The sequence below is a fragment of the Ctenopharyngodon idella genome, chromosome 8, assembly GCF_019924925.1.
Source record: "Ctenopharyngodon idella isolate HZGC_01 chromosome 8, HZGC01, whole genome shotgun sequence".
NCBI lineage: Eukaryota > Metazoa > Chordata > Actinopteri > Cypriniformes > Xenocyprididae > Ctenopharyngodon > Ctenopharyngodon idella.
The window spans coordinates 23,776,606-23,803,942 of NC_067227.1; the positions used below are offsets into that span (position 1 = coordinate 23,776,606).

The 27,337-nt window shown below is 36.4% G+C and overlaps 3 protein-coding genes across 6 annotated transcripts; 1 reads left to right on the forward strand and 2 right to left on the reverse strand.

The window, feature by feature from the left end:
- Positions 1–452: 452 nt before the first annotated feature.
- Positions 453–7,414, reverse strand: sec22bb (SEC22 homolog B, vesicle trafficking protein b). Its single transcript, XM_051902119.1, has 5 exons — positions 7,197–7,414; positions 3,609–3,718; positions 3,282–3,442; positions 3,046–3,192; positions 453–1,756 (listed from the first exon to the last, which is right to left on the reverse strand). The coding sequence occupies exons 1-5, from the start codon at positions 7,269–7,271 to the stop codon at positions 1,602–1,604; spliced, it is 648 nt and encodes a 215-aa protein (XP_051758079.1). The 5' UTR covers positions 7,272–7,414; the 3' UTR covers positions 453–1,601.
- Positions 7,415–9,246: 1,832 nt separating this feature from the next.
- npl (N-acetylneuraminate pyruvate lyase (dihydrodipicolinate synthase)) lies at positions 9,247–14,651 on the reverse strand. 2 transcript variants are annotated; one of them, XM_051902117.1, is made up of 12 exons: positions 14,523–14,651; positions 14,251–14,320; positions 14,083–14,156; positions 13,895–13,982; positions 13,055–13,112; positions 12,744–12,819; positions 12,541–12,633; positions 12,222–12,370; positions 12,072–12,118; positions 10,738–10,822; positions 10,574–10,613; positions 9,247–9,971 (listed from the first exon to the last, which is right to left on the reverse strand). In XM_051902117.1, the coding sequence occupies exons 2-12, from the start codon at positions 14,316–14,318 to the stop codon at positions 9,826–9,828; spliced, it is 924 nt and encodes a 307-aa protein (XP_051758077.1). In that variant the 5' UTR covers positions 14,319–14,320; positions 14,523–14,651; the 3' UTR covers positions 9,247–9,825. The 2 variants fall into 2 exon arrangements, with proteins under 2 accessions (XP_051758077.1, XP_051758078.1); XM_051902118.1 differs by lacking the exons at positions 10,574–10,613; positions 10,738–10,822 and having other exon boundaries at positions 9,807–9,971.
- A 420-nt stretch (positions 14,652–15,071) lies between these two features.
- edem3 (ER degradation enhancer, mannosidase alpha-like 3) lies at positions 15,072–26,816 on the forward strand. 3 transcript variants are annotated; one of them, XM_051902114.1, is made up of 21 exons: positions 15,072–16,233; positions 16,323–16,368; positions 17,690–17,790; positions 17,878–17,917; positions 18,019–18,131; positions 18,246–18,396; positions 19,838–19,972; positions 20,492–20,597; positions 20,710–20,807; positions 21,610–21,735; positions 21,811–21,894; positions 21,996–22,079; positions 22,270–22,394; positions 22,562–22,736; positions 22,934–23,079; positions 23,456–23,600; positions 23,690–23,881; positions 24,035–24,200; positions 24,717–24,902; positions 25,088–25,135; positions 25,655–26,816. In XM_051902114.1, the coding sequence occupies exons 1-21, from the start codon at positions 16,127–16,129 to the stop codon at positions 25,942–25,944; spliced, it is 2,664 nt and encodes an 887-aa protein (XP_051758074.1). In that variant the 5' UTR covers positions 15,072–16,126; the 3' UTR covers positions 25,945–26,816. The 3 variants fall into 3 exon arrangements, with proteins under 3 accessions (XP_051758074.1, XP_051758075.1, XP_051758076.1); XM_051902115.1 differs by lacking the exon at positions 25,088–25,135 and having other exon boundaries at positions 15,073–16,233; XM_051902116.1 differs by lacking the exon at positions 25,088–25,135 and having other exon boundaries at positions 15,073–16,233; positions 25,661–26,816.
- Positions 26,817–27,337: the final 521 nt, after the last annotated feature.

Sequence of the window (27,337 nt, forward strand, 5' to 3'; positions counted from 1 at the left end):
GTTTTAAAAAGGTCCTATTCCAGGTAACTGCAATGGTAATGCTTCTGGTAGATGATTAATATCAGAAGTAGTCCATTGTCATAGTGGCAAACACAACCTAAAAAAATACTGTGTGTACCTTTCATTTGTGACATAACACATATGACACATAACTTTTGTAAGGATGTCATGTTAGAAATTCCCATCCAAGCTCATCAGGTTATGCTTTCCAACCATAATTCTAAAGAACTACTATGAACATACATGTGAAATGACACAAAATGAATGGCCTACTTTGGCAAAGAAAACCCCAAAAGCCACAGGCCAATGATACCATTTCTTTAGGTATGATTGAAAGTGACCTTGTATTGACTAGTGGATCTACTACTTATATCTACTAGTTCAAAAATAAAGGAAAAACACATACAAATGCCAGAGAGAACTGTAAAACAGAAAGAAAAACAAAGAAAAACTGAGTTTGAATCATTTTATTTATACTGTAGGTTTAGCGAGTTGAACAAATGCTCTTCTGATGAGCATTTTAGCCTCATCTGGTTGGTACATGGACGCCTGGTTGGTTACTGTGTGTTTAATTCTTCAATGCACGTAAAATACAGACTTGTGTAAACTCTGAAAGAAAAATCTGTAGTAAGTAACCCAGATCAGATATTGTCAACCATGCAATAGTCAGGACCTCAGATCCAGATATACTGTATGTAGTTCTAAACCGCACTGGATTACATCTGACCCAAATCGAAAAAAGTGGCAGGCCACCGCTCACCCCTGACACTAGTTTCAATGATCTGGTCTGTATTGAGTAACTGGACATGACCGCAATGTCCTCACTGCAGTGGCAAGCGCTGTTTGTTGGGCAACTTTTGTACCAAGAAAACAATCGAAAGTTCCAAAATTGCTGTTGGGTCGTAAACAATGTACATTTGAAGCAAGTTCAAACTAAGACTTAATAAACCACTCCATTTCATGAGGCTTTCAGAGATATGAATATCTGGTTTATATATATAGGAGACTAAATGGGCGGTCAGTACAATTATACATTTTGTGCTGATAATTAGGGGACTAAAGCTTTAATAATGCAGTCACCCCCCAAACTCGTCTTACATTTACTCCCCTGGCTGGAAGGAAACTTTATCTAATGTGAGAAGCATTAAGTGTTCAGTGGAACTGATTCTATCCTCTTTCCAATCCACAATGTGCTAAAACTTCACAATTGAATTCACATCTTGTTAATGAATCATTAATTCATTGGTTTGGGATGCACTGCTGCTCTATGGTACTGTTATACAGTATATAAGAATAATTTCCATGAATGGAGGGATTTCACAAAGACAAACAGGAAAACACACTTTCATTCTCTCGCTTTCATTCATATACTCCAAGCAAGCGCAGACTAACTTCTGTGTAGTTCATAAAACAGATACCAGTGAGGATCAGGCTAGGGACTCAACGGCCTGTTAGGAGGGAAAGTGCCGGACCCGACAGTCTTTAAGAACAGGCTGTGGCTTTTGAAACACAACGTGAGCTTGTCGTCATTTGAGAGTCCGTCTGCTTTTCACCTGTAACCTTCTCAAGAGCCCCTCTTCCCTCCGCATATCCGTCACACCTCACAGCCACCAGAAGCGTATGTATACGATCAGCATGATGAAGAAGACTCCACCCGCAGCTAGCTTAGCGTACGTGGAGCGAGTGTTCAGGTACTTAGCGTCACTTCTGTATTTCTTGGAAAGGCTGGACAAGTTGCTGGCTTTCGAGTCCAATGCTGAGGAAAAACATGAAGATGTGAAGAGAAGAAATCTCAAATATACAGTACAGTACACAATTTTGCAGGTTTTGCTCAGGGATCTTTAAGTCAGTAAGATTTTTTTTTTTTTAATGTTTTTGAAAGAAGTCTTTTATGCTCACCAAGGCTGGACTTATTTGACTAAAAGTACAATTATTACAATTTAAAATAACTGTTTCCTATTTTAAAATATAATTTATTCCTGTGATGGCAAAGCTGAATTTTCAGCATTTTTATTCCAGTCTTCAGTGTCACATGATCCTTCAGAAATCATTTTAATTTGTGACCCTGGACCACAAAACCAGTCATAAGTCGCACGGGTATATTTGTAGCAATAGCCAACAATACATTGTATGGGTCAAAATTATCGATTTTTCTTTTATGCCAAAAATCATTAGGATATTAAGTGAAGATCATGTTCTACAAAGATATTTTGTAAATTTCCTACTGTAAATATATCAAAAATTTATTTTTGTGAGTGGATATGCATTGTTTAGGACTTCATTTGGACAACTTTAAAGACGATTTTCTTAATATTTTGATTTTTTTGCACCCTCAGATTCCAGATTTTCAAATAGTTGTATCTTGGCCAAATATTGTCCTATCCTAACAAACCATACATCAATGGAAAGCTTATTATCAGTTTTCAGATGATGTATAAATCTCAATTTAAAATAAATTGACCCTTATGGCGGGTTTTGTGGTACAGGGTCACATATGCTAATTTGGTTCTCAAGAAACACTTATTATTATCAATGTTAAAAAAAAAAAAAACAGTTGCACTGCTTAATATTTTTGTGGAAACTGTGATAAATAGAAATATGTTACATTGTAACATTGTAAATGTCTTTACTGTCACTTTTGTTCAATTTGATGTGTCGTTGCTCTTATTTAAAAAAAGCATTTAAACCTAAATTCGTTCCATATTAATTCATTCACATTCTTTGTTCAATTAACATATAATAAAATCATTACTGCCATCAAAAACATTATTGTTCTGTAGCATTATATAATTGAAATATGCATTTTAATTTTTTTTTTTTTTTTTTTTTTTTTATTAAGCAAGGACAGTGAATAATTTAGCTGAACTTAAGCTTCTTAACATTAGCTTTGGTTTAAGTAACATGAATATTGTATTCGACATGCCTCAAAAACAGATTTTACAGGTAGAAGAGAAAAAAAAAAAAAGTTAATTTTATATGTCCTCAAACTGCAAAGAAAAAAAAGTATTATGCAAAACGAACCAAGCCATTACAAGCATTATTTACCAGATAAAGCCTCTCCCCGCTGCAGAACTTCTTCTATGTTGGCCACCATGATTCTCTGTACATCCTGTAGCTCTGTGTTGATGTTGCTCAGGTTCCTGCGTGCTCTGCTGTCGATATATGACTTTTTGGTCTTCTGGATATATGTATCTTTGGACAGATAGAAAAAACTGAATTACAAGGTTGTCTCTTGATGAGAAGTAAATGAAACTCTTGAGAGAGAGAATGAGAGCTATTACCAAACTCTATAAAAGAGTAGGGCCTAGAGACCGTGGGCACCTTCTTGCCATGTTGTTCGTGAAACTCTGCCTGCAGATCTTCCAGATAACCGAAGGCTAGCTTTTTAGGAAACGCGGCCTCACAGAGAACCAGGTAGCAAACGCCTTTCTCTATGACATAGCTTTGAGAAGACACATTTTATTAGCAATGTGTTTTATCTATCACATATTTTTGTGTGTAAATCTAGAAATTAAGTGTACTGTGATCTTGAAATCAACATTTTATCTACTTATTATGATCAATTATTTTATCAGCTTTAGTGTAGTTTTAATATACTGTACACTTACTGAAAGGCCATTGCTCCAGCCTCTAAGGTGCATCGGTTGGGACTCTGTTCATTTAGTTTGCGGAAGAGCTGTTTGGCTTGGCTCTGATATTGCTGGAGGTCTCGACCCATCTAAGGACAAAAGTGCAAATTTATTAGATACTAACACACTTACACTGATACAGTACATTTGACTCAATCCTCTTCAGAGGGATTTCACAAATCTAAAGGTGAACAAACCTTTTCACTTCCCTTCATGGCAGCATGAAAGGAGGAAATGTAAAGATGTTAGACCTTAATCAATTGACTGCTGTAAAGGTAATGAAACTGCTGTGCACCCATTAGGAACATTAACACCATTTGGAGCAATTTGGATTTTTTTTTTTCTTTATTTCTTCTATCAAAGCCCAAAACTTTGTCTTGATCAAAAAGTTTTTACAGTTAAAAATGAGAAACATAGGAAATAAGCTGGTTTGCAATTTATGTAGTTTTTTATTAAAGGATTTTAGATTTTGCCGCACATAGATACATAAAAGATACTTTACAGTATTAGTTTATATTAGTTTTAGTATCAGTTTATCCATAATTACAGCAGTTCAGCTGCACATGAGAGGTTACAGGTCAATCAAACCAGTCAAAAACAATACTGAGTGAAAAGTGACAAACAAAATCACATACTCTTTATGTTGAAAAGGAATAGATCATTTTAATTTACACTTCTACAAGGTCATCTTTTGTGGTTGATAAATCAACCACAAAATTATTCGAGAAAATTCTGTCATTGTTTTCTTGTTCTCAAGTCATTCCAAACTAGGGATGATTTAAAACAATACCATTACAACTTTACAGGAAGACACACATCACACTATAACAGATGCACAGATGTCAATTATCATATGAGTATAGAAGATGTGCAATATAGTAAGTATATGAATCATATGGTGGAATTTTGGAGCTTGAAAGCCCCTGGTCATACTTAAAATTGTACAGAAAAAGAAAGCATCCTGCAAAATATAGACACTCATTTTGTGTTACGCAGAAGAAAGTTTTACAGGTTTGGAACAATATGAAGGTGAATAAATGATGACAGAACTTTTCAGTTAATTGTCCCTTTAAATACAGTCAATTTAAATCCTCATAGCATCACCATCGAGTTATTGAATGAATAACTAACATGGAGTACAATTGAATTTTTTGGAAAATGTGAGAAACCGTTAATTTAGGGTTTATCCTAAAGTGCTTGACTATAAATTTACAAAATTTATACAGGTGCTGGTCATATAATTAGAATATCATCAAAAAGTTGATTTATTTCACTAATTCCATTCAAAAAGTGAAACTTGTATATTATATTCATTCATTACACACAGACTGATATATTTCAAATGTTTATTTCTTTTAATTTTGATGATTATAACTGACAACTAAGGAAAATCCCAAATTCAGTATCTCAGAAAATTAGAATATTGTGAAAAGGTTCAATATTGAAGACACCTGGTGCCACACTCTAATCAGCTAATTAACTCAAAACACCTGCAAAGGCCTTTAAATGGTCTCTCAGTCTAGTTCTGTAGGCTACACAATCATGGGGAAGACTGCTGACTTGACAGTTGTCCAAAAGACGACCATTGACACCTTGCACAAGGAGGGCAAGACACAAAAGGTCATTGCAAAAGAGGCTGGCTGTTCACAGAGCTCTGTGTCCAAGCACATTAATAGAGAGGCGAAGGGAAGGAAAAGATGTGGTAGAAAAAAAGTGTACAAGCAATAGGGAAGACACGTTTTATTAGCAATGTGTTTTATCTAATAACCGCACCCTGGAGAGGATTGTGAAACAAAACCCATTCAAAAATGTGGGGGAGATTCACAAAGAGTGGACTTCAGCTGGAGTCAGTGCTTCAAGAACCACTACGCACAGACGTATGCAAGACATGGGTTTCAGCTGTCGGATTCCTTGTGTCAAGCCACTCTTAAAAAACAGACAGCGTCAGAAGCGTCTCGCCTGGGCTAAAGACAAAAAGGACTGGACTGCTGCTGAGTGGTCCAAAGTTATGTTCTCTGATTAAAGTAAATTTTGCATTTCCTTTGGAAATCAGGGTCCCAGAGTCTGGAGGAAGAGAGGAGAGGCACACAATCCACGTTGCTTGAGGTCCAGTGAAAAGTTTTCACAGTCAGTGATGGTTTGGGGTGCCATGTCATCTGCTGGTGTTGGTCCACTGTGTTTTCTGAGGTCCAAGGTCAACGCAGCCGTATACCAGGAAGTTTTAGAGCACTTCATGCTTCCTGCTGCTGACCAACTTTATGGAGATGCAGATTTCATTTTCCAACAGGACTTGGCACCTGCACACAGTGCCAAAGCTACCAGTACCTGGTTTAAGGACCATGGTATCCCTGTTCTTAATTGGCCAGCAAACTCGCCTGACCTTAACCCCATAGAAAATCTATGGGGTATTGTGAAGAGGAAGATGCGATATGCCAGACCCAACAATGCAGGAGAGCTGAAGGCCACTATCAGAGCAACCTGGGCTCTTATAACACCCGAGCAGTGCCACAGACTGATCGACTCCATGCCACGCCGCATTGCTGCAGTAATTCAGGCAAAAGGAGCCCCAACTAAGTATTGAGTGCTGTACATGCTCATACTTTTCATGTTCATACTTTTCAGTTGGCCAAAATTTCTAAAAATCCTTTCTTTGTATTGGCCTTAAGTAATATTCTAATTTCTGAGATACTGAATTTGGGATTTTCCTTAGTTGTCAGTTATAATCATCAAAATTAAAAGAAATAAACATTTGAAATATATCAGTCTGTGTGTAATGAATGAATATAATATACAAGTTTCACTTTTTGAATGGAATTAGTGAAATAAATCAACTTTTTGATGATATTCTAATTATATGACCAGCACCTGTATGCATAAAGAAGCCAATGTTGTGATTAATGTAATAAATGTGTGTTTTTTTAAAATACTGCACATTTAGTGTTTATATGGTATGTAATTATAATACTGGCTTAATATAATATACACTGTCAAACAGACTGAAAATACAATTTAATAAATAAAGTAATTTGAAAATGAATAAAATTATGAAATCTATTATCAAATCTTTCATGATCTTATGATGTTGTTAACTTATTTTTTTGTGTTTTTTAAACTATTTATTTAAAAAAGGGCTATATTTAGTATGGAGGGTGAAGACGAACCAAGTGTGAGTTCAAATCAAGACAGAAGAGGGCGCTGTTACTGATCAAGAGCACTCAAATTATACGGTTTCATATAATGAACCTTCTTTCTGTGACCACCAATTACACCTTTCAAATTGACAATAAACGACAAATACAATAGATAAAGATTTACTACGCTGTTGGATTCCAAGTACAGTATTTCAAACTAATATAAACATTACAACAGATAACGAATTACTGCAATCTGAGCTAATAAAGGCCAGATTAAAACAGCTCTCTGCTGTTGTGGATTAAAAATCCGGCAACTATACACGTATAGAAGAAAACGTCATGTTCTCAAGGCATTGCTCTTTTATATTTCACATCTACAGCACACATAGGCCTAGTATAAATGATAATCAATGATAAATGACTGAGCTCATACCTGCTCGTCCTCCTGCATTGAAGCCGCCAGCGGCAGTCCATCCGCCAGCCGCGCGATCATTGTCAGCAGCACCATTTTGCTGTAATGTCAGATTTACACACAGCAGGTGTATATGGAGCGGTTAACAGCTGTGAAAAAGGCTGTGTCTGGATTACAGCTTCACAACACTCCTCCGTACGCTGAGCTGGCCGGAAATACGTCAATATTCGGCGTCACTGTATTATTGTCCCGCAGGGTTTTAATTTTTTTAAACCACTATCTTTGGTTCCGCATGTGATTGGGGATTAGATTTGCTTTTGAATGACAGAAATTAATAATTTAGGTCTAAGGTATTTATTTGATATTTTGCCTGGGTGTTCACTAGTCTACCAGATATAACGTCATATCTCACAGAGAGTTGACACGTAGGTTGCCTCAGTTAACCCATCACGTGCCCACCATGGGATATTATTTATTTACATCTGTTTACATTCGTTTCTGGAGCTAAAACAGAAATTAAAACAAATATGTAACATCTGTGCGCTTACTGTGTTTCAGCCCAACAACACAGAGATTTTAGCCTAATCTAGATCTTCATTAGAGCTTAAGCAATATTTAAAATTGTGGCTCTTATTATTTCTGATTCACCCAATTCACATCAGTTGCCCATTAACATTATGTTACATAAACAAATTACAGATATCAAAGTCTCGATAACAGATTTACCATTTTGTTATTAATCGTTTTCTTTTTCTACACATATATCTGCCATATATAAAAGACAGGGAATTAATGCATAAATCTCCTTAAATCAAAACCCTAGAGGAAAGGGTGGGTAATTTATGAAGTGATGACAACAGTGGAGTGGAAAAAGAATGAACGGGTTAATTTGAGTCATACTCGTCTTTGCAGAAAATTCCTCTGACATGGAAAAAGTATATCTACTGTATCGAGCCTTCTTCTGAAACCCGCTCAAAGCTAAATAACTATAAGTATAGGCTGTTCAGCAGACAACAAATTTTTCACATATGAAATCAAGGGCTCAGTCAAAAAGTGAGTCTTTTGGACAAAGGCAGAGACCCGGGAATAATAATAATAATAATAATAATAATAATAATAAATAAACTAGTCAAGTACCAGACAATCTCAGAGAATCAGAAATACAAAAACTTTGATACAATAACACGAGATGTTTCAAAAGAAATTCCCCATATGTGTCCAGAAAAAGTGTCTCTAATTTGTAGTCAGACAGCTTTTTCTAGAGGAAACATGGTCATGACATGAATTTTAAAAGTGTCTGTTGCAGACACAGTTTAGTTTCCTTTACTCGTATTCTCACTGGGAGGAAATTGCTAGTGTTGTTTCTGCTGCTTCAGCTGATAAATGGTCATATACTGTGTAACACTGCACTTTTTTTAGTCTCTATGTGAAGTCAGCACTAAAAAACACTGATTAAGTGATAATAGTGCAGTCTAGGCCAGTGTGTCCTGACTCCTGAGGTGAGCAGTGAAACATGGAACATACCACTCCTACACTGTTTCCACACAAACATGTATTTAAGAAAAAAAAAAAAAAACATTATTTTCAGACTTGATTTCATTATATCATTTTGAATGATCTAAATGTCACCGAGGTGCTGTTTATCTGAGATTATGAGATTAAACTAAAAGACAGAGGAGGCAGGAGCATTTCATCCACTTAAAAGGTTCAATTTGCTCCAGCCTGCCAGATTTTCACCACAGCCTTGAACAGGGAGGAAGTCAGATGATATTGGGAAATACCTGTGACATAACAGCATTATGACTGCTGGAATATTCAGAGACAGAAAGACTCTGTCCCTTCTCAATTTCTCCATCAAGCAGAAATTAGGAAGTCTTCAAGGAGTGAGGTAAATTTTAGGGCTCTTTAACAATAAAGTGGAAAGGCCAAAGAAAATATGGTAAGACCAAACGGTCAAAAAATAAAAAGCCACTGCTGACCAAACTCATTAAAACAGAAATTTCAAATTAAAACAGGCATATTTTTGAGGCAATTATGAGATTGAATTAGAATTTCAAAGGAATTTCTTGCATTCAATAATGAATAATAATCTTTACTCAAGAGAATTTAAAGATACAAAAATGTCCCTTTTTGTATGTGGAAACTGCAAACATAAGAAACTCCAAGATAAAAAATGTGGTCCATTAACAGTTACATCAGCACCAGCCAAAATTAAGACAGTATTAAAGAATATGTATAATAAAACAGAAAGAAAATGTTACAAAAACAAAACAAAACAAAAAACCATACAAAATACGCATTGAGGTATACAAGGTGCAGTACATCAATGGTGTAAAGAAATCAGTAACGCTGAGGACTATTCATAAACTCTTTAGGGTAATTCAAGTAAGTTCATTAAAATTTCTAACTACATTGTAATGTTATTAATTATATAAAGTAAATGCTAAAGACTATATGTGCGTTTACAACCAACAAAACAATAAAAAAGGCAATCCAAGTATAAAGTATGAAATGTAAAAAGCATGCAAATATAAAAGATACAGTACATGAACATACTGTAGTGTAAAGAAATATGGAACAGTTTACAGCTTGATAAAACAAACCTTTTTTTGCAATTTCATGCAGGCTCACTGAAATTTCTACTTTTATTTTAATGTCTCTGAGAGAAGTCCTTGATTTTCTGTGCTATAGCCTGGGCCTTTGAGACAGGGCACGGCAGCAGCGGGAGTCGGGGAGGACCCAGCACTAACCCTGACACTTCACTCATCACCTGCTTATTCACGGCCACATCAAACCCTGCAGAGCATACATGATGGAATAAAGTTAATAAAAGTTCCCTATAATATGCACAACAACAACAATGTCTTACTGACACATCACAGCTGTACTGGGAGTACAATACTATTCAAAAGTTTGGGGTCAGTGTGATTTTATATTTTAAAGAAATTAATAATTTTATTCGGCAAGGACGCATTAAACTGGTCAAAAGTGACAGTCAAGACATTTATAATGTTACAAAAGATTTCTATTTCCAATAAATGCTGTTCTTCTGAACTTTCTATTCATAAAAGAATCCTGAAAAAAATGTGTCACAGTCTTCACTATATTATTAAGCAGCACAACCGATTTAAATATTGCTTTAAAAAAAAAAAAAAAAAAAAAAAAAAAATCAGCATATTACAAGGATCATGTAAAACTGAAGACTAGAGTAATAGCTACTGAAAATTCACCTTTGGCATCACAGGAATAAATTACATTTTAAAATATATTAAAATAGATAACAGTTATTTTAAATTGCATCAGTCTTTCACATTTTTACTCTATTTTTGATCAAATAAATGCAGCCATAAGATCTTACCAACCCCAAACATTTGAAAGATGCCAAACAGTCAACTCACCAAGGTTCTTAGCAAATGTGATGACCTCCATAAATTCAAACTGTGAACAGAGAAGCGAATTCATTTAACTGAAAATTAATTCATTAAACTGAAAACATGCGGATGAAGTAAAAATGGCCCAAATTAAAGCAGCACTAAATTAAAAATGCACATGAATGATGTACCTGCAGGGCTCTGGTCTGCATGTGGTTGCCATTATCAAAACCAGAAAGCATCTGGTTCACTATGCATCCGAGGTAGTTATATGTGCTGGAGAGGATAGAGAGAGTGTTGCATGGTTTTCAGCAATGCATTATAGGTTAAGTTTTTTAAGCTATGAAAGTGTGTCAGCAGGTACTGGTTTTTATATTGTCAAGCCATAACCTTTAAACATAAATGTGTATCAGTTGTTACTGCAGTTTTAAAATAAAAAGGGAATACAAAACTGAAGCTACACTACTGCCATCAAGCAAATCAGCCACAGGAGACACTGAACGACACAATAGCTATGTTTCCAACCACCTATTTTTATGCAAATTTTGGGATATCGCATAAAAAATGCTGGATGGAAATATTTTAAGAGGTGCAAAAATTCTAAAAATGTGCATAAAAAACATATATGCTATTATCAGATAAAAAGACATGCACATAAACTATGATGGTAACACATTTACCAAATAAATATCTTGATGCACAACAAAAACTCACATGACTTTGCCTCAACAGAGGATGTGATTGGATAACTGGACTAACCAGTGAATCAATTTCATTGCACAGCATCTCAAATTTTAAATCTCAAATCTAATCCAGTGTTGCCATGTCCGCGGTTTTCCTGTGGAATTGGGCTACTTTAACACTGTTAATTGCGGGTTGTTTTTCATGTCCACGAGTTGAAGCGACCCCAAATAACATGATATTTGGCCCCTGGAATGCGAATTTTGCCAGGGGAACCCCACCAAAAGTGCGGATTGTACCCCCTGGAACGCAGAATTTTTACTGGGGACCCCCCCTGAAACGCGATTGGGCGGGTTTTGTTGTGAACACCTGGCAACCCTGGTTTAATCATTCTGAAATGCCTGAGCCAAAGTCTGTCCAAAGTCCAAAGAATGATTTGGTATAATAACCTCCCAAAAGTGTATCACATGATTGCGTTCCAAAACACCAGGCATCCACCTCCGAATGCAAGATAACATGACAGCGTATTTTGTCTGTGTGCTCTTAGGTGCAAAACCATGGTGGTGCAACAACTTCCATTTTTATTTTGCACCAATTTCACCAGAAAGTGATGATTTAGTTCTCTTAAACACATGGGATGGAAACGGTGCTTTATTCTCAAAGGTTATATGAGATATTCCAATTTTGCGTATAAGTTAAATATGCAAATTTGTATGGAAACATAGCTAATGTATTATCACGAACCAGAGTGACACCACAGAAAGAAAAACAGTGAAAGGTCATGAATTTTTGGTAACTGAGGCCAGAGAAAAGAGTTGTAAGATGCCATGATGTTGGCACTCACCTTCCTACTGCTCCATGAACACCTAGTACCAAAGCTCCCAAGAGTTGCTATGTAACAAAGTGTCAAGCAAAACATATAATCAAAACCGGTTACACTAGCAGGAAAAATTTTAAAAAAAAAAGTAGATTAACGAGTGAGGAGATTTCACACCTCATCTACCCCGTACAAGACAGACCAGTTATGGGCTTGACTGTAACAGACACACTGTCCAAGATCCCTCAGGTCAGTCCCACTGTATTTGACTCCCTGAAATGAGGGGATCATCTGCTCTATCCCATTTAGCACATCTGCTGCCTCCACTGAAAAAAAAAAATAAAGAGAAAACTGAGACCAGGAGGAAGTCAATTAGTCAATCTCTCATGTGTGAATCTGACTCATTCAAAAATTGAGTACTGTGAAATACTCAAGAATTTACAAAGTCTTCAGTGTTTTGACTGCCAGTAATGATGACACATGGGGCTGCTCTTACATGCAACACCGGTCATGCCTGGAAGATGATAATAATACATCGGAAGATCTGGAGCAGAGGCGCTCACTTCTTTTATAAACAACCTCAATGCTTCTGTGAAAAGAGGAAGGTCATTTGTTTTATGACAATTATACAAAAGCACATTTGGTAATACCTTTAACATGAGATTAATTAAGTAGAGTTTAGAAAAAGGGGGTTAAAACCTGCATTAATGGGTTTGAAATAGGAAGGAGAGATTACTGCTATGGCATCGGCCCCTATACTGGCGGCATGCCGAGCCTGAAGGAAAGTAAAAAACATCCAGTCAGCATTTTTACACAGTCACGAGGAGAGAACTAGCTGTTTATCTGAACGTGCTGAAACACGAATGGATAACCATGGGAACAAATGGGAGGAAATATATATGTAGGACTGCAGTTATGAAAATGGACAAGTGCATTAAGAAAAGTGGTATGTGCATGAAAGATGCAGATAATGCATGTGAATAAAAGGGGATGTTAAGCAGTGTGCTCACCAGTTCTTGAGAGTCTTTTATACTCATGCAGCCAACATGAACAACCACTTGCTCAAGCCTGAACACACACATAAAGTATAAAGAAATTAAAACTCTAGCAATGGCAACTAAAAGTTAGATGAAGATGTGTATTAGGGTGTTTCTTAAGCTATGGACAATCTTAAACAATAATGTCTAACAGTGGACATACTTGTTGCATCATAGGAGAATTTTGTTATTTTTGTAATTTTTTCCCGAATCATATCCACCACATATGTATCTTGAAATTGATTCACAGGAAATACAAGGATTCTGTGTTGGAAATGATAGTTTATTGTTTTTGGCCAACTCCATTGTCTTGCTAAGACTAATTTCATAGGTATAAATGGATGTATCCTAAACACAAACAATTAAATAACATGTTCACACTTTTCATATAATTTGACATTATTACTCATTAGGAGTAAAACTGCTGGTTGTGGTGGAAATGTAAAAATGTATGCAAATCATTTTCACACAACAAATATTGAAACTTTATGATTTTTTTTCTCCCACTTTTTGTTTAGATTTTTATAGTTTTCAAATTAAAATTAATATTTCAAATTTCTTATGGTGGATTCGCCTATTTTAAAATGGGATGTCTGGGTCAGCAATATTTATACAAGCAATAAACGTGAGAAGTAGCAGAAAATAAACGATGAAGGCACAGTAAACAAAATGCTTAATGTGATTGTCACCTTTGCATAATAAATAAAAATGTTTTTCTGTTAACATTATGTCAAAATTCAGTAACTTTTACAACCCCTGGGACATAATCATTGCCCGCTGCTGAATAAACACCATAAACATGCTATCACTCACTTGCCCTTTCCATGTTGGCACCAAGCTGCTGCAAGCTGCTTCCTTTCGTCCACAGTTAGAGAACAGCCCTCACCTGTTGTGCCGTTAACTACCAAAAACAAGGTGGTTTAGATTACAAATGATATAAATGAGAAAACACGCTGCGTTATTCCCCCAAATCTTTGATTAAATTAATAGGTTTGACTTACCAAACACACTCTTGACATTCTGTTTTTCTATTAGGTATTCAATGTATGGTCCAATTACAGAGAGATTAATCTCCCTAAAAAGAGCAAAGGTTGAATAACAATAACCAAATCACTGCACGTCAGGTATAAGATTGTGTAAAGCATTTATTGAGAAATTAATTATTTCACCCTTCTGCGGTAAGTGGTGTGAATGTAGCTGCCACGAGACCAGTGAGCTTTTTTACGCTTTGAGACATCTCTGCATACAACGAGAAACGTTGTAGTAAGCAGACTGAACAATTCCATGGACATAACATGTCATACATTTAATGCAATCAGACTTTAAATGGTCCTGAAAAGTCTCAAGTTGTATTTTCTTTCGCCAAATGACCACATAATCATTCAACTTGACCGACCAATTACATTTGAATTCAGTCCACAATTAAAAGACAGTCGCTTACCTTTCTCTTTCGTTCGCTAATAGCGTTCAATGAGCTCGAGCAGTATGCACTTGTCACTGCACTGACCGTTGTACTACTGTACTTGTTTGGACATTACGTCACTGCACGAGGCAATCATGTGATGCATGCTTACGACAAAGAACTTGCTCAAGCACTTGTTGCTACATCTTGAAAAGTAAAATATGTGATAGACCAGACAGTTACTTTTTAATTTTATTTAGAGACTTGTATGCATTATATTAAGAAATGTGTTGTAATGAATTAAAGAATTTTAAAGAAATTTAAAGCAGACACTGATACGACGTGTACTTTCAGTAAGACGCATAACAAAATAATAATATTTTATTAATATATCAGGCTTCTTTTGGGATTTTTTATTATTCATATTTCATTTTTATTATATTTGTATATGTTAATTTTATATATATTTTACATATTGCTAACGTAAAAAGCTTGCTTGCAAGGCAAGCTGGGAACTGTAGTTTCTGCACCACACCGTCTACGGGGCGTGTACTCTCGGCTCTACCCGGATGCGGATGTTGACGTCTGCCTATGATCTGGCGTAAAACTGTGGTGATCATCATTCACTCAGCGTTCCTGAGAGAGACCTCTGGCCCTTTTTATTACACCTGATATAAAATCACTCTTACAAGGAATATTTTTTATTTGTTGGAATCTGGGAGCTGAATGGACCATCTAGTCACTCGCGGATGATAGAAGAACAGATTTAAGAAGCTCTTTCCGCTAGTTACAGCAGCGTTTATGCCACAAAACATATGCCCACTGGTGCCGAGCTGTCATCGACGGGTTAGCCGGCGAGCTAAACAACAAAGCGTGACGGGTTAATGAATCTTTTTCAGCAAATCATCTTGACAACAACATTTCGCTGGATATTTTATTTTTGAATAACGCCGTAGCATTTTCTACATGGTTTAATTTTGTTTTTAGTTTGACGAAGATGGGATTGGGACCTGCATACTATCTAACTAATTGCTGTAAGTTCTAGTGGGATCTATACGATGCGTTCTCTCCTTCTTTCTGGGGATATAAACTGCTGATAGTGTCACCCATGGTGATGGTTGCTATTAGAGACAAAGCATCTTTTTCCATGGCCTCATCTGGAGCTCCTCTTGAGCCTGTCTCTGCTGGGGATCCACAGTGATGTAATTGTATTATTGTTTTATAGCTGATACTCAATAGAGTGTAGCATGCCAATGTGTCACATGGGTGCCAACGTGTTATTAAGGTGACAGGCAGGTGTGACAACAGCAGCTGGCTGACCAACACTAATGAAAAGTGACTTAATCGGTCTTCCTTCTTTAGTCATTTTGTAATAGATACTAAAGCATCTCAGAAATGCACCAGAGCTGCATTCATCCAAGAGAGACGTTTAGATAAGAACAGGAACTATACAGTTATTGAACCGGAACGGTGAATGTATTCAAATGCTGTGGGTGTTGCTGAATCTGGCTTGCATCTTATTTTTTTACATTAAATTTGAAAATGATGGACCAGAGGTGGTGGAACTCTAACTTGGTGCTAAATAAACACATCTGAGGCATTAAAGAGTTGCCTAGGGTGTCTTCATCTACGTGAAGGTTGGGATGCTTCATTCTGCAACAATGTTGCCTGCTTTTTTGCTGCTGTTTTTTATGGGAACCTCCATCCGGTTGTCTGAGACCATGAGCAGAGATGAGAAGAGCAAACTGAGGTATGTGAGGACACGTGAAATTATGAATTGCTTGCTATATGATTCAAAACTGTGTTTTTCTTAATATAATAAATGCCTTTACTTCTCAGGAACCAAGTGCTGGAAATGTTTGACCATGCTTATCAGAACTACATGGTATGTACACAGTGACTAATAACATCTGTTGTTGCCAGCTGGGTATACATGGAAGTTTCAGTACTACTTTTCCATCAGCATTCAAAGTTCTATGTACATTTTTAAATGTTTTTGTAAGAAGTCTCTTAGACTCACCAAGGCCGCATTCATTCAAAAATCCAGTAAAACAGTACTATTGCGAAATAATATTAAAATGTTTTTTATTTTAATGTATTTTAACATATAATTTGTTCCTGTGATGCAAAGCTGAATTTTCAGCATCATTACTCCAGTTTTCAGTGTCACAAGATCCTTCAGAAATCATTCTAATATGCTGATTTGGTCATTTCTTATTATTATCAATGTTTAAAGCAGTTGTGCTGCTTAATATTTTTGTGGAAACTTTGATACTTTTTAAATCAATCTTTGATGACAAGAAAGTAGAATAGAACAGCATTTATTTGAAATAGAAATCCTTTTGTTACATTATAAATGCCTTTACAGTCACTTTTGACCAATTTAATGCGTCCATGCTGAAAGTATTTATGTATATATATATATATATATATATATATATATATATATATATTTTTTTTTTTTTTTTTTTTTTTTTTTCAAAAAATGTGTATGCATTTTTGGTCACACTTTATTTTCATGTGCCGTTGTTACAGTGTAATTACACAAATAAGTTCTCACTAATATTAATTAACAACGAAATTATAGGTTTAGGGTTAAGGTTTGGCTTAGTGTTAATTGCATGTAATTATGCATAATTTACTGTTATTACACTATATTAAATGTATTTCACATGTGTAACTATGGCACATTAAATTAACCTTTCTTTCTGTAGAATTTTGAAAAAATGTGTTTGTTTTTTTTTGTCCATACATTAAAAAGCCAGTAGGGTCCAGTGTTGTTTTGGCCCCCACTGACTTTCGGTCTATGGACAAAAACAATTGAAACATTCTTCAAAATATCTTCATGTCTCACAAAAGAAAGAAAGTGATATAGATTAAGAACAACATGAGGGTGAATAAATGATGCCTGAATTTTTATTCATGGATGAACTATCCCTTTAACATTGCTAGTTTGCCAATAAATTTTCCTGACAAGTGTAAAATAATTCCCAGAAGTCTCTGGTATGCCCAGAAGTGTCTCTAAGCAGGTTGGAAATGTAAGATGTGTGAAACTGAAATTTGATAGCCTCCTGTTTAAAAAACAAACAAACAAACAGGAGAGTTGCGAGGATAGGGGAGCCAGATTAATGTTAGAGATAACAGCATTATAATTAAAATCTGCTTGGTTTCATCTAATTTCATCACTGTTGTTTTCATTTTGATAGGACCATGCCTACCCCGCAGACGAGCTGATGCCTTTGACTTGCCGTGGGCGAGTGCGTGGATTAGAGCCCAGTCGAGGGGATATAGATGATGCCCTGGGGAAGTAAGTCAGTTGGAGATGTGTAGAATTTCTTTTTATTCATTTATTTTTAAAGAAACAGAGATAAAACATATTTTCCTGTTCCGTCAGGTTCTCCCTCACCCTCATCGACACTCTTGACACTCTTGCAGTGAGTAACATCTCAAACAGAACTTGAAACCTCTTGCAAACACAAATATGTACAGTGAAACCCAAGGCTGTTTGCTCATGACCTGCTCTGTTATCTCACAGCTATTAAATAAGACGGTGGAGTTTGAGGCGGCGGTAAGGAGAGTGGTGAAGGATGTACGGTTGGATAATGACATTGTGGTGTCTGTGTTCGAGACCAACATCCGGGTGCTGGGGTGAGTAAGACATCTCCGTCAGAGTTTCAAAATGGACTGACGTGACGTGGCATTTTAAATCTATATAGTAAATTGTGGCTGTTTTGCTTGTGTAAAACTTTACTGTTCTTTTAGTGGACTGCTGGGAGGCCATTCCATGGCTGTCATGATGAAAGAAAGTGGGCGAATGCTCTGGTACCAGAATGAGCTGCTGCACATGGCCAAAGATCTTGGACTCAGACTGCTGCCTGCATTTAACACCAGCAGTGGCCTGCCGTACCCTAGAGTGAGTGATCGCACACATGTACATGCATTGCGTATGCAATATGAATGATTAAAATGTCATCATGAATATATGTTGGACATGAAATGGCCTTTTTGTTTTTTTTTGTTTTGTTTGCAAGCATTTATCTTTATGTCTATACACACACTTTCAGATCTTTTCTGTTGATTTGGCTGTTCTGGGCATAGCATTGGTTTGTTGAATGTCTGCTTTAGGGAAAAAGCTGTGACTTCCCACAATGGCTGCATGTCTCATCAGCAGCATGACCACCCCTTTCACAGTTGCTGTTAGTTTATTTTACAGACCTTCAGTTATAAAGCATTTTCAACTTATTACACGTGTCTCTGGAATACCTGATTATGATTGGTCCATCACAGCATTATGCTAAACTGAATGTTGTCTATCTAAGGAAACAGATTTCCTGCACATACTCTTGTGTAATACTCTGCTTTATTCTCAAATAATAAAATAATTTGGTAACACTTAACAATAAGATTTATTAACATTAGTTAACTACATTAGTTAACATAAACATACGATTAACAATACTTCTATAACATTTGTTAATCTTTATTAATGTTAATCTCAGCATTTACTAATACATTTTTAAGATCAAAAGTTGTATTTGTTAATATTAGTTAATGCACTGTGAACTAACATGAACATGAGCATTTTTATTAACAAAGGTTAATAAATGCTGTAAAAATATATTGCTTATCGTTAGTTCATGTTAGTTAATGCATTAACTAATGTTAACCAATGACACCTTATTGTAAAGTGTTACCAATAATTCTTATTTAATAATTAAATAACCTACTTTATGTAATTGTGTTAACTCTAATGTCCACTTAGATGTTAATTCCCCATTATTTATTTGAGAGAAATTAATACTTTTATTTAGCAAGGACACATTAAAAATGATCAAAAGTGACAATAAAGGCATTTATAATGTTACAAAAGAGTTCGATTTCAAATAAATGCTGTTCTTTTGAACTCTCTGTTCATTAAAGTATCCAGAAAAACATTGTATTGCAGGTTCCACAAAAATATTAGGCAGTGCAACTGTTTTCCACATTGGTAATAAAATAAATGATACTTGAGCACCAAATCAGCTTATTAGAATGATTTCTAAAGGAAAGGATCATGTGACACTGAAGACTTTGAGTAATGATGCTGAGAATTCAGCTTTACCATCACAGGAATAAATTATGTTTTAATATATATTAAAATACAAAAGAATTGTAATAATATTTAACAAAATGACTGTATTTTTAATCAAATAAATGCAGCCTTGGTGAGCATAAGAGACTTCTTTCAAAAACATGTAAAAAAATTACAGACCCCAAACTTTTGAACGGTAGTGTATATTAATATAAATCCTGCTGGGGATTATTCTGTGATAAGTCACCTTGATTATGACTTTAATGATTGATTGCATTTACAGGTGAACCTGCGTTATGGAGTCCGTGGACCCGAGACCCGCACAGGCACTGAGACGGATACCTGCACCGCCTGTGCCGGGACAATCATCCTTGAATTTGCAGCCTTGAGCCGCTTTACTGGGGACCCCACATTTGAGGTAAAATATCACAATGGCTTTATGTTGCAAATGTGAACAAATGTCAGTTTTGTTGAGTTTCTGAAGTTATAACATTTGGAAATGTCCTTATATGACCTCCAGATAAATATTTATTTCTTAGGGTCCTTAATTAACCTCCAGAGAAATGTTTGAAAACCTTGCGTTCTGTATAAGTCATGTTGTCTAGAGCATTTAAGGTCACCAAGCTAGTAGAAATACTGTTGTGATTGTTTTGTAAGACACTAACAATGGAGCACTGATGTCATTTCGGCCTAAAGTGTTGATTCCTGGAATGTTTGTACTCATTCAGTCTACAGAATTACAGCATAGATCTATGACATAACTGTGCCATTTTTAAGACACAGACAGCATTAGCGTTACCCGTTTTGTTGTGCACTATGAAAAGTATCATGAGGTCAGGAATGTTCTTATTTTGTGTGGTGAAAGAGACTTACGATGACTAAATCTATTGAAGTAGGCCATTATTTAGGTGCTGGTGTTTTGTTGTATTGTTCGCAGGCTCATGCGAGAAGGGCTCTTGACTTCCTTTGGGAAAAGAGACAGAGGAACAGTAATCTAGTGGGAACAACCATCAACATCCACTCAGGAGAGTGGGTCCGCAGAGGTGAGACTAAACTAACCCACCCAAAACATAAAACAACTGTGCTCCTATACAGACAAATTAGGTAAAAGTCAAGTCAGAATCATGGTGTTTTTTGTAACTGTTCCCTTAACAGACAGTGGAGTTGGAGCAGGCATAGATTCCTATTATGAGTACTTGATGAAGGCTTATATATTACTGGGAGATGACCAATTTTTGCAGCGCTTTAACACTGTGAGTATCACTCATTATTTTGTTAAAGTCATCATAATCTCCTTTTCAGCTTACGTCACCAAGCCGTCTTACTTTTCAAGCCCTTTCCTTTAAACACCTGTCATATTGAGACAACTTTGCTAATCCAATCAATCCTAAATGGATAAAATTAAGTCCCACCCTGCATTTTTTGCAACACCATTTCATATTTACTTTGAAGAGGGTAGATTGTGTATGTTAACATTTTGAATAAGTATATTATATTTATTTATTTATTTATTTATTTATTTGTCTTTAGTAGACTGGAATAGTTTGTATATTTTGAATTATTATTTTAATAATTATTTTTATATTTATTTTGTTACATATTTTTTAATTAATTTATAATTATTATTTATTATTATTAGATTGAATTGTAATATTTTGAGTATTTTTTATATTCCATTTACTTATTTATTTTGGAAGACTAAAGTAGATTGTGTATTTTAACACTATGATTTATCTTTTTATTTATTCATTCATTTGTTATTTGTTTATTTTAGTTGACTAGAGTGGATTGTATATTTTAACATTTTGAATTATTATTGTTATATTTATTTTATTGATTTATTTATTTATTTTATTGTATATTTTATTTTATAATTGATCATTCATTTATTCAGAATAGAAGCTTTGGAACATGTTGCCTGTAATTGTAGGGTCCAAAATAGTTTATCATACTTAATCTAATGCGACTCGCATTTTAGTTTTGTCTGCCATGAAATAGCGGGTCTCTTTATCTTGTCTGTATTCATGAATTGTGATCGCTTGGCATATTTTTCAGCACTATGCATCCATTATGAAGTACATCAGCCAACCTCCTCTGTTACTGGACGTCCACATCCACAAACCCCTGCTGCCAGCCCGCACCTGGATGGACTCCTTGCTTGCCTTTTTCCCAGGATTGCAGGTGAGAAATCAGTGTTGTCTTTGTTTCTCTGAGTTTGTTATGAATGCCCAAACATAAGAGTTTTGCTCTTTGCAGGTGTTAAAGGGAGATATTCGGCCAGCTATAGAGACGCATGAAATGCTTTATCAGGTTACCAAGAAACACAACTTCCTTCCTGAGGTAGTTCCTTTTTTCTGCTGTCTGTCTTTTAAATATCATCACAGTCTGTGGTTTATAAACTCTTCTTGACTGCCCTGCTCCATCACGTACTGTCTCGCCAGGCGTTCACCACTGATTTCAGGGTTCACTGGGCCCAGCACCCCCTGCGGCCAGAGTTTGCAGAAAGCACTTACTTCCTTTATAAGGTACAACTGAGTTCTCAAACAAATCTCAATACAACATCTCCTTCACTCTCCATTATTTTCCTTCTTATCAACTTGCAAATGTGACCCCCTTCACACTCCATTGCTCCTGCTGAGGTGCATTCAACCGTATATTTTAATGTAGTAAACCATGGAGATGATACAAATGATTAACTGTGAATTTCGTCTGAAGGCAACCAGAGATCCATATTACCTGGAGGTGGGCCGCAGCGTACTGGAGAACCTGAACCGATTTGCTCGAGTTCCCTGTGGCTTTGCTGCTATGAAGGACGTGAGGACGGGGAGTCACGAGGACCGGTAAGAGCTGGAGTTTGTGGATAGTTAAAGAGGATATTGGTTTGTGGTATATTTTTGTACAAATAGTTTGAGTGGATTCTGTAAAGAGAGCATTTATGAGTAAAGAGTGGGTGGCAAGCTGTCTCACGGCATATTTATTTCTCTTCATCACCGCCCACCTGTTTTAGCATGGACTCGTTTTTCCTGGCGGAGATGTTTAAGTACCTGTTTCTGCTGTTTGCTGAGGAGGAGGATTTGCCTTTTAATGTGGAGGACTACATCTTTACCACAGAAGCTCATCTGCTGCCTCTCTCCCTCTCCACTGCCTCAAACTCACAGGCGCCCCCTGTCGTCAACAACATGGTACTGCACATATGCACTATTGCAGTTCTGCTTGCCTCTCTATGTTGTAACACTGGTCAGAGTTGACCTTACTCATCCAGCTCTGTTTTTAAGTCATATTCCTTACTATAACATAATACAACTAACTAAGCTCATTTTCACTGGTTGTCTACTTGTTTCTCTAATCAAATGTTGATATAATATCTTTGTCACCCCAGGCTGGAGAGGAGCTTGATGACTCAAATTTTGAGTGGACTTGCCCTAACACCCGCCTACTCTTTCCTGATCCCGCCTACCCACGCAATCTCCGTGAACCAATCAGGAGCGCAGTGGATAAGAGTTGTCCGCGCCCGACCACTCATCGGTGAGAAAGTGATATAACTAGCTGGTCTATTACATAATTATATATATTATGTACAATAAAAATATATATATATATATTTATATATATATATATAAGCATTATATTGATCAGAAGTGACAGTAAAGACATAGTGTGTATGGTTTCCACCAAAAAAGCAGGAAAAACACGTTTCCTTCATTGATAATAATATGATTATAGACGATTAATTATAATTAAGCACCAATAATAATTGAACACTGAATCATATATCAGAATGATGATAATAAATTAAAAAAATAATATTTTAATATAAAAAATGCAAGTGGTCTGGTGGAAATTACACAAGATTTTCAAGAAGATAGTGATGAATTTTTCTTCTTCTTTTCATCTCTCTCAGAGAGCCTGGTATGGGCCGTCCTCCTCTTAGGGCTCAAGACTTCATGGCCAATAACCCCGAACATCTGGAGCTGCTGAGGCGGATGGGTGTGAGTCTCATCCACCTAAAGGATGGCAGAGTACAACTCGTTCAGCACGCAACACAGGTATACCAGACCTAGATATAAGAATTATACTATGTAATTTATATTTCGTATCTGTAGATTAAAACTTAAATCCTTCTCTCTCTCTACAGGCGGTGAGTGCAGTCGCTGCAGAGGACGGCATGCGTTTTATGCAGGAAATGATGGAGCTCTCCAGCCAGCAGCAGAAAGAACAGCTTCCTCCACGAGCTGTTCAAATTGTGTCGCACCCCTTTTTTGGTAGAGTGGTACTGACCGCAGGCCCTGCGCAGTTTGGATTGGATCTTTCCAAAAGCAGTTCTGGAGTGAGTATGACTAACTGTGACTTTTTATTGTGTACTTTCTCACTTTTTTTTGGCTATTTCTGTGCTGTTCTGGGTTTGTTCTTGCTAAAGGGTATAATTTTTTTATAGCCATGCTACATTGTGTATTCTGTTCTCTTTTTCCCTCTCCCTCAGGTGCGTGGGTTCGTAACCGTAGCGGAGCCCTATAACGGCTGTTCTGAGTTGAGTAACAGTGAGATTGTGGCAGGCCGTATCGCTCTGCTCCAGAGAGGCCAGTGCATGTTTGCAGAGAAGGCTAGGCACATTCAGAAAGCTGGGGCCATCGGAGGCATCGTCATCGGTGAGAAATGTTTTAGCGAGTCAACCATTAAAGTCATCTATTTCAGGATTTTTAAATACTTTTTGATGCCAAGGACCCCCAAATGTGTTTTAAAAAAAAAAGGCCTATTCCTAAACAAAACTAAAAATGTGGCTTTTATATTGTTAATGTACTGAAGGCCAAGAAAATAATTAAAACATTATCTGGAAATTTAGTTTGTATTAAGTTGACAGTGTATCTTTTTTCCCCATCAATTTTACTTTTAAATTCACATTAATTTGTATAGCACTTTTCACACTGAATATTGTTCTGAAGCAGTTTTACAGTTAACGTTGACAGCCCTAAAATTACATTTTGTATTTTTATTTTTTTCTCTCAAATTTTTTACGGCCCCCCCAGAACCCTTTTATGGGCCCCTGGAGTCCCCCAGGACCCCTGTTTGAAAACCCCTCATCTACTTAATGTCCTGTACTTGAAAATGGCGACTTAAACAAAGTATTTATGTCTCACTCTTTTTGTTTTGTCACTTCTGTTTAGATGATAATGAGGGCAGCAGCAGTGATACGGCCCCATTGTTCCAGATGGCGGGAGATGGTCGGAACACTGATGATGTCACTTTACCACTCCTCTTCCTGTTCCACAAAGAGGGCAATATCCTGTTGGAGGCTCTAAAGGAGTACAAGGAAGTGGAGGTGCTGCTCAGTGATAAAGCTAGAGACAGAGGTGAGACACTTCGGAGACATGAATTTGGTTAATATGTGAGGAATCATTGTGAGGTTGTGCATGTTGCATCTTCTACTTTCATTCCTTTCTAATTCTTCCTTTATTACTCTTTCACTCTGTGTTTGTAACTTTTTTCCCTTTCCACTACTTCTCTTTTTTCCCTACTTTCCTACTTGGATGAGCAGAAGCCATATTTAAGGGGAAAGCCCTCCCGGGCACCCTGTTGGATGGCAGTAAGTACTCCTCCTCCTTGGGTTTCCCTTCATGCAACCCACTTGTTTTTAATTTTTCATTTAAAATTAAACTAGCGAAGTTGCATACCAAAAAATTACAGTACTGTGCAGTTATGATAGAATATATAATTTAATTTACAGCACCTTGATAAATTGAACAAAAACATAACAATGCAAAAACACGCACAATGCAGATTTTTTTATTCAGTTAAATAGAGTTAAAAAATCTTGCTGAATTTTTCGTAGAAAAGGTACATCGCCATCGTGCTCTGATCAAAGTGACTTGTTTTACAACTCGTAAATACGAACTTCCCAGGAGGACTTGAACACACCATAAGATTATGGACTTCTATTAGCGCAAAATCTGCATTCCTTCTAATCTAATTTTCTTCAAATTTTGATGATGATACCATCATTCTCCACACCTAATGTGGTCCGCTAGGTTTTCCCAGTGATGTGTAATAGATATTAGATAGATTTCTTAAGGTTCATTCAACTGACCTCCTTTTTTTTTTTAAGGTACAGATGGAGCAGAAGAAGAGGACTGCTCCACAGAGGAGAAAGACCACAGTTCCTCCACCTCCTCAGAACCTGTCGACCAATCACAAGTCACTACTCAGGAACAGACAGCAGGCGTGGGTCAAGATGCAGTTCAGCCAGTGGAGGGACTTGGCAGTTACATCCCCGTGGACGTAGGGGAGGAGCCTGCGGTGGACGGCGACTCCGGCAGCCAATCGATGGACTCGCTGATGGCTGATTGGCAGGAGGACTTGGAAGCGTTTAAGCAGATGGAGAAGGATGAGCTTTGACATTCCCCTCCATCTCGGACTCCGCTAGCACGTCCCAGCCATAGCACAGACTGAGAAATCAGTTCTGTCGAATAGGGACAATCTATCAGATAGGCGCGTTAAGAACTCTGACTCAAAGAGCTCATTTTCTACGGCCATTTCTCAGGGGCTTCATTCTGATTCACATATATCCTGTTCTCTTCATCTGAACGCTGACAAACTCTATTCCAGATTTCACCCACGCATTACAACTTATCTCTTTCTCTACATGTCTAGGGTACACAATCACTCCTGTTTTTGTCTTCCTTCTAACTAATGGATTCTCTGATTATTGAAGTGCAGGCTTAAATCATCAGTGCTGATTAATCATCTGAAGGATTGATTAATTTAATGGCTGGTTTAACTGTGATGAATTGCTTTTAGCCGTAGGATTCATATTTGGTTCTTGTCTCAGTTTCAAGGGTCTGGAACAAAAGAATATTTTAGATCCTTTATGGAATGATATATGTGTATGTTTGAGTGTTTGTATGTATGTTTATTGTTTTTAATTGTTAAGAGAATCAGCCTGGGGCTCTCATACGAATAAGACCCAAAGTTCAAAAATGCTCCTTCCACATTAAGTATTTAACGGTCTTATACATTCAGTCCACTTAATGACTTTACGACAAGGTCAATCTTTCAAAAAGAGGCATTAAAGGACCACGGATGACATCTTTGCATGTCAGTGACAGTTTTTTTTTTTCCAAGAATGAAGGAGACATGTGAAGCATCCTAAAGGATCCGCCAGAGGACGCTATTGCTCCATTGCTCCTAGTAGTTAATTAATTGACTGGGAGACCATGCCAGGGGGCATGAAACGTGATAAGCTCAATAAAATTGATTGAAAATTTTAATATGACTCCTTTTTATTGGATAGACCTTCTATCACATGTGTGATATTTATTACGGGAGCGGGGACTTGATTACATTTTAGCTTTATGAACTTGCGTATGTAATAATTTAAAGCAGTAGTAAGGCTGTTGCATCTAAAGTGTAATGTGTACAGTAAAACCACACAACTTGGTTGCTGAAAATTCAGCTTTGCCATCACAGAAAAAAAAAAACGTTTTAAAATAGAAAACAGTTCATTTAAACTGTAATAATATTTAACAATATTACTGTTTTACTACATTTTTAAACAGATAAATTGAGCCTTGGTGAGCAGTGGAGACTTTTTTCAAAAACATTACATCTTATCGACCCCACACTTTTTAACGGTAGTGTAAGAATAAATGTAGACTATCAATTATATGTTTATTATTTTACTGTAGTATAGAGAAATTCATACATAAAAACAAATATTTATATAATAAATATATCGAATAAACATTACTATAAATAAAATGTATCATTATAAATATATAAAACACATTAT

Bases quoted from the DNA above. Each gene is read 5' to 3' on its own strand.
- npl (XM_051902117.1), bottom strand. From the start codon at position 14,318: ATGTCTCAAAGCGTAAAAAAGCTCACTGGTCTCGTGGCAGCTACATTC. The intron at 10,614-10,737 runs GTACATCATTCA...CTCTGTTCACAG, and splicing joins TGCAGACCAGAGCCCTGCAG to TTTGAATTTATGGAGGTCAT. The intron at 9,972-10,573 runs GTGAGTTGACTG...TATGCTCTGCAG, and splicing joins CACATTTGCTAAGAACCTTG to GGTTTGATGTGGCCGTGAAT.
- edem3 (XM_051902114.1), top strand. From the start codon at position 16,127: ATGCTTCATTCTGCAACAATGTTGCCTGCTTTTTTGCTGCTGTTTTTT. The intron at 17,791-17,877 runs GTAAGTCAGTTG...CTGTTCCGTCAG, and splicing joins ATAGATGATGCCCTGGGGAA to GTTCTCCCTCACCCTCATCG. The intron at 17,918-18,018 runs GTGAGTAACATC...GTTATCTCACAG, and splicing joins ACACTCTTGACACTCTTGCA to CTATTAAATAAGACGGTGGA.
- sec22bb (XM_051902119.1), bottom strand. From the start codon at position 7,271: ATGGTGCTGCTGACAATGATCGCGCGGCTGGCGGATGGACTGCCGCTG. The intron at 3,193-3,281 runs GTAATAGCTCTC...ATCTGTCCAAAG, and splicing joins CTACTCTTTTATAGAGTTTG to ATACATATATCCAGAAGACC. The intron at 1,757-3,045 runs GTAAATAATGCT...GTTTTTCCTCAG, and splicing joins GCGGGGAGAGGCTTTATCTG to CATTGGACTCGAAAGCCAGC.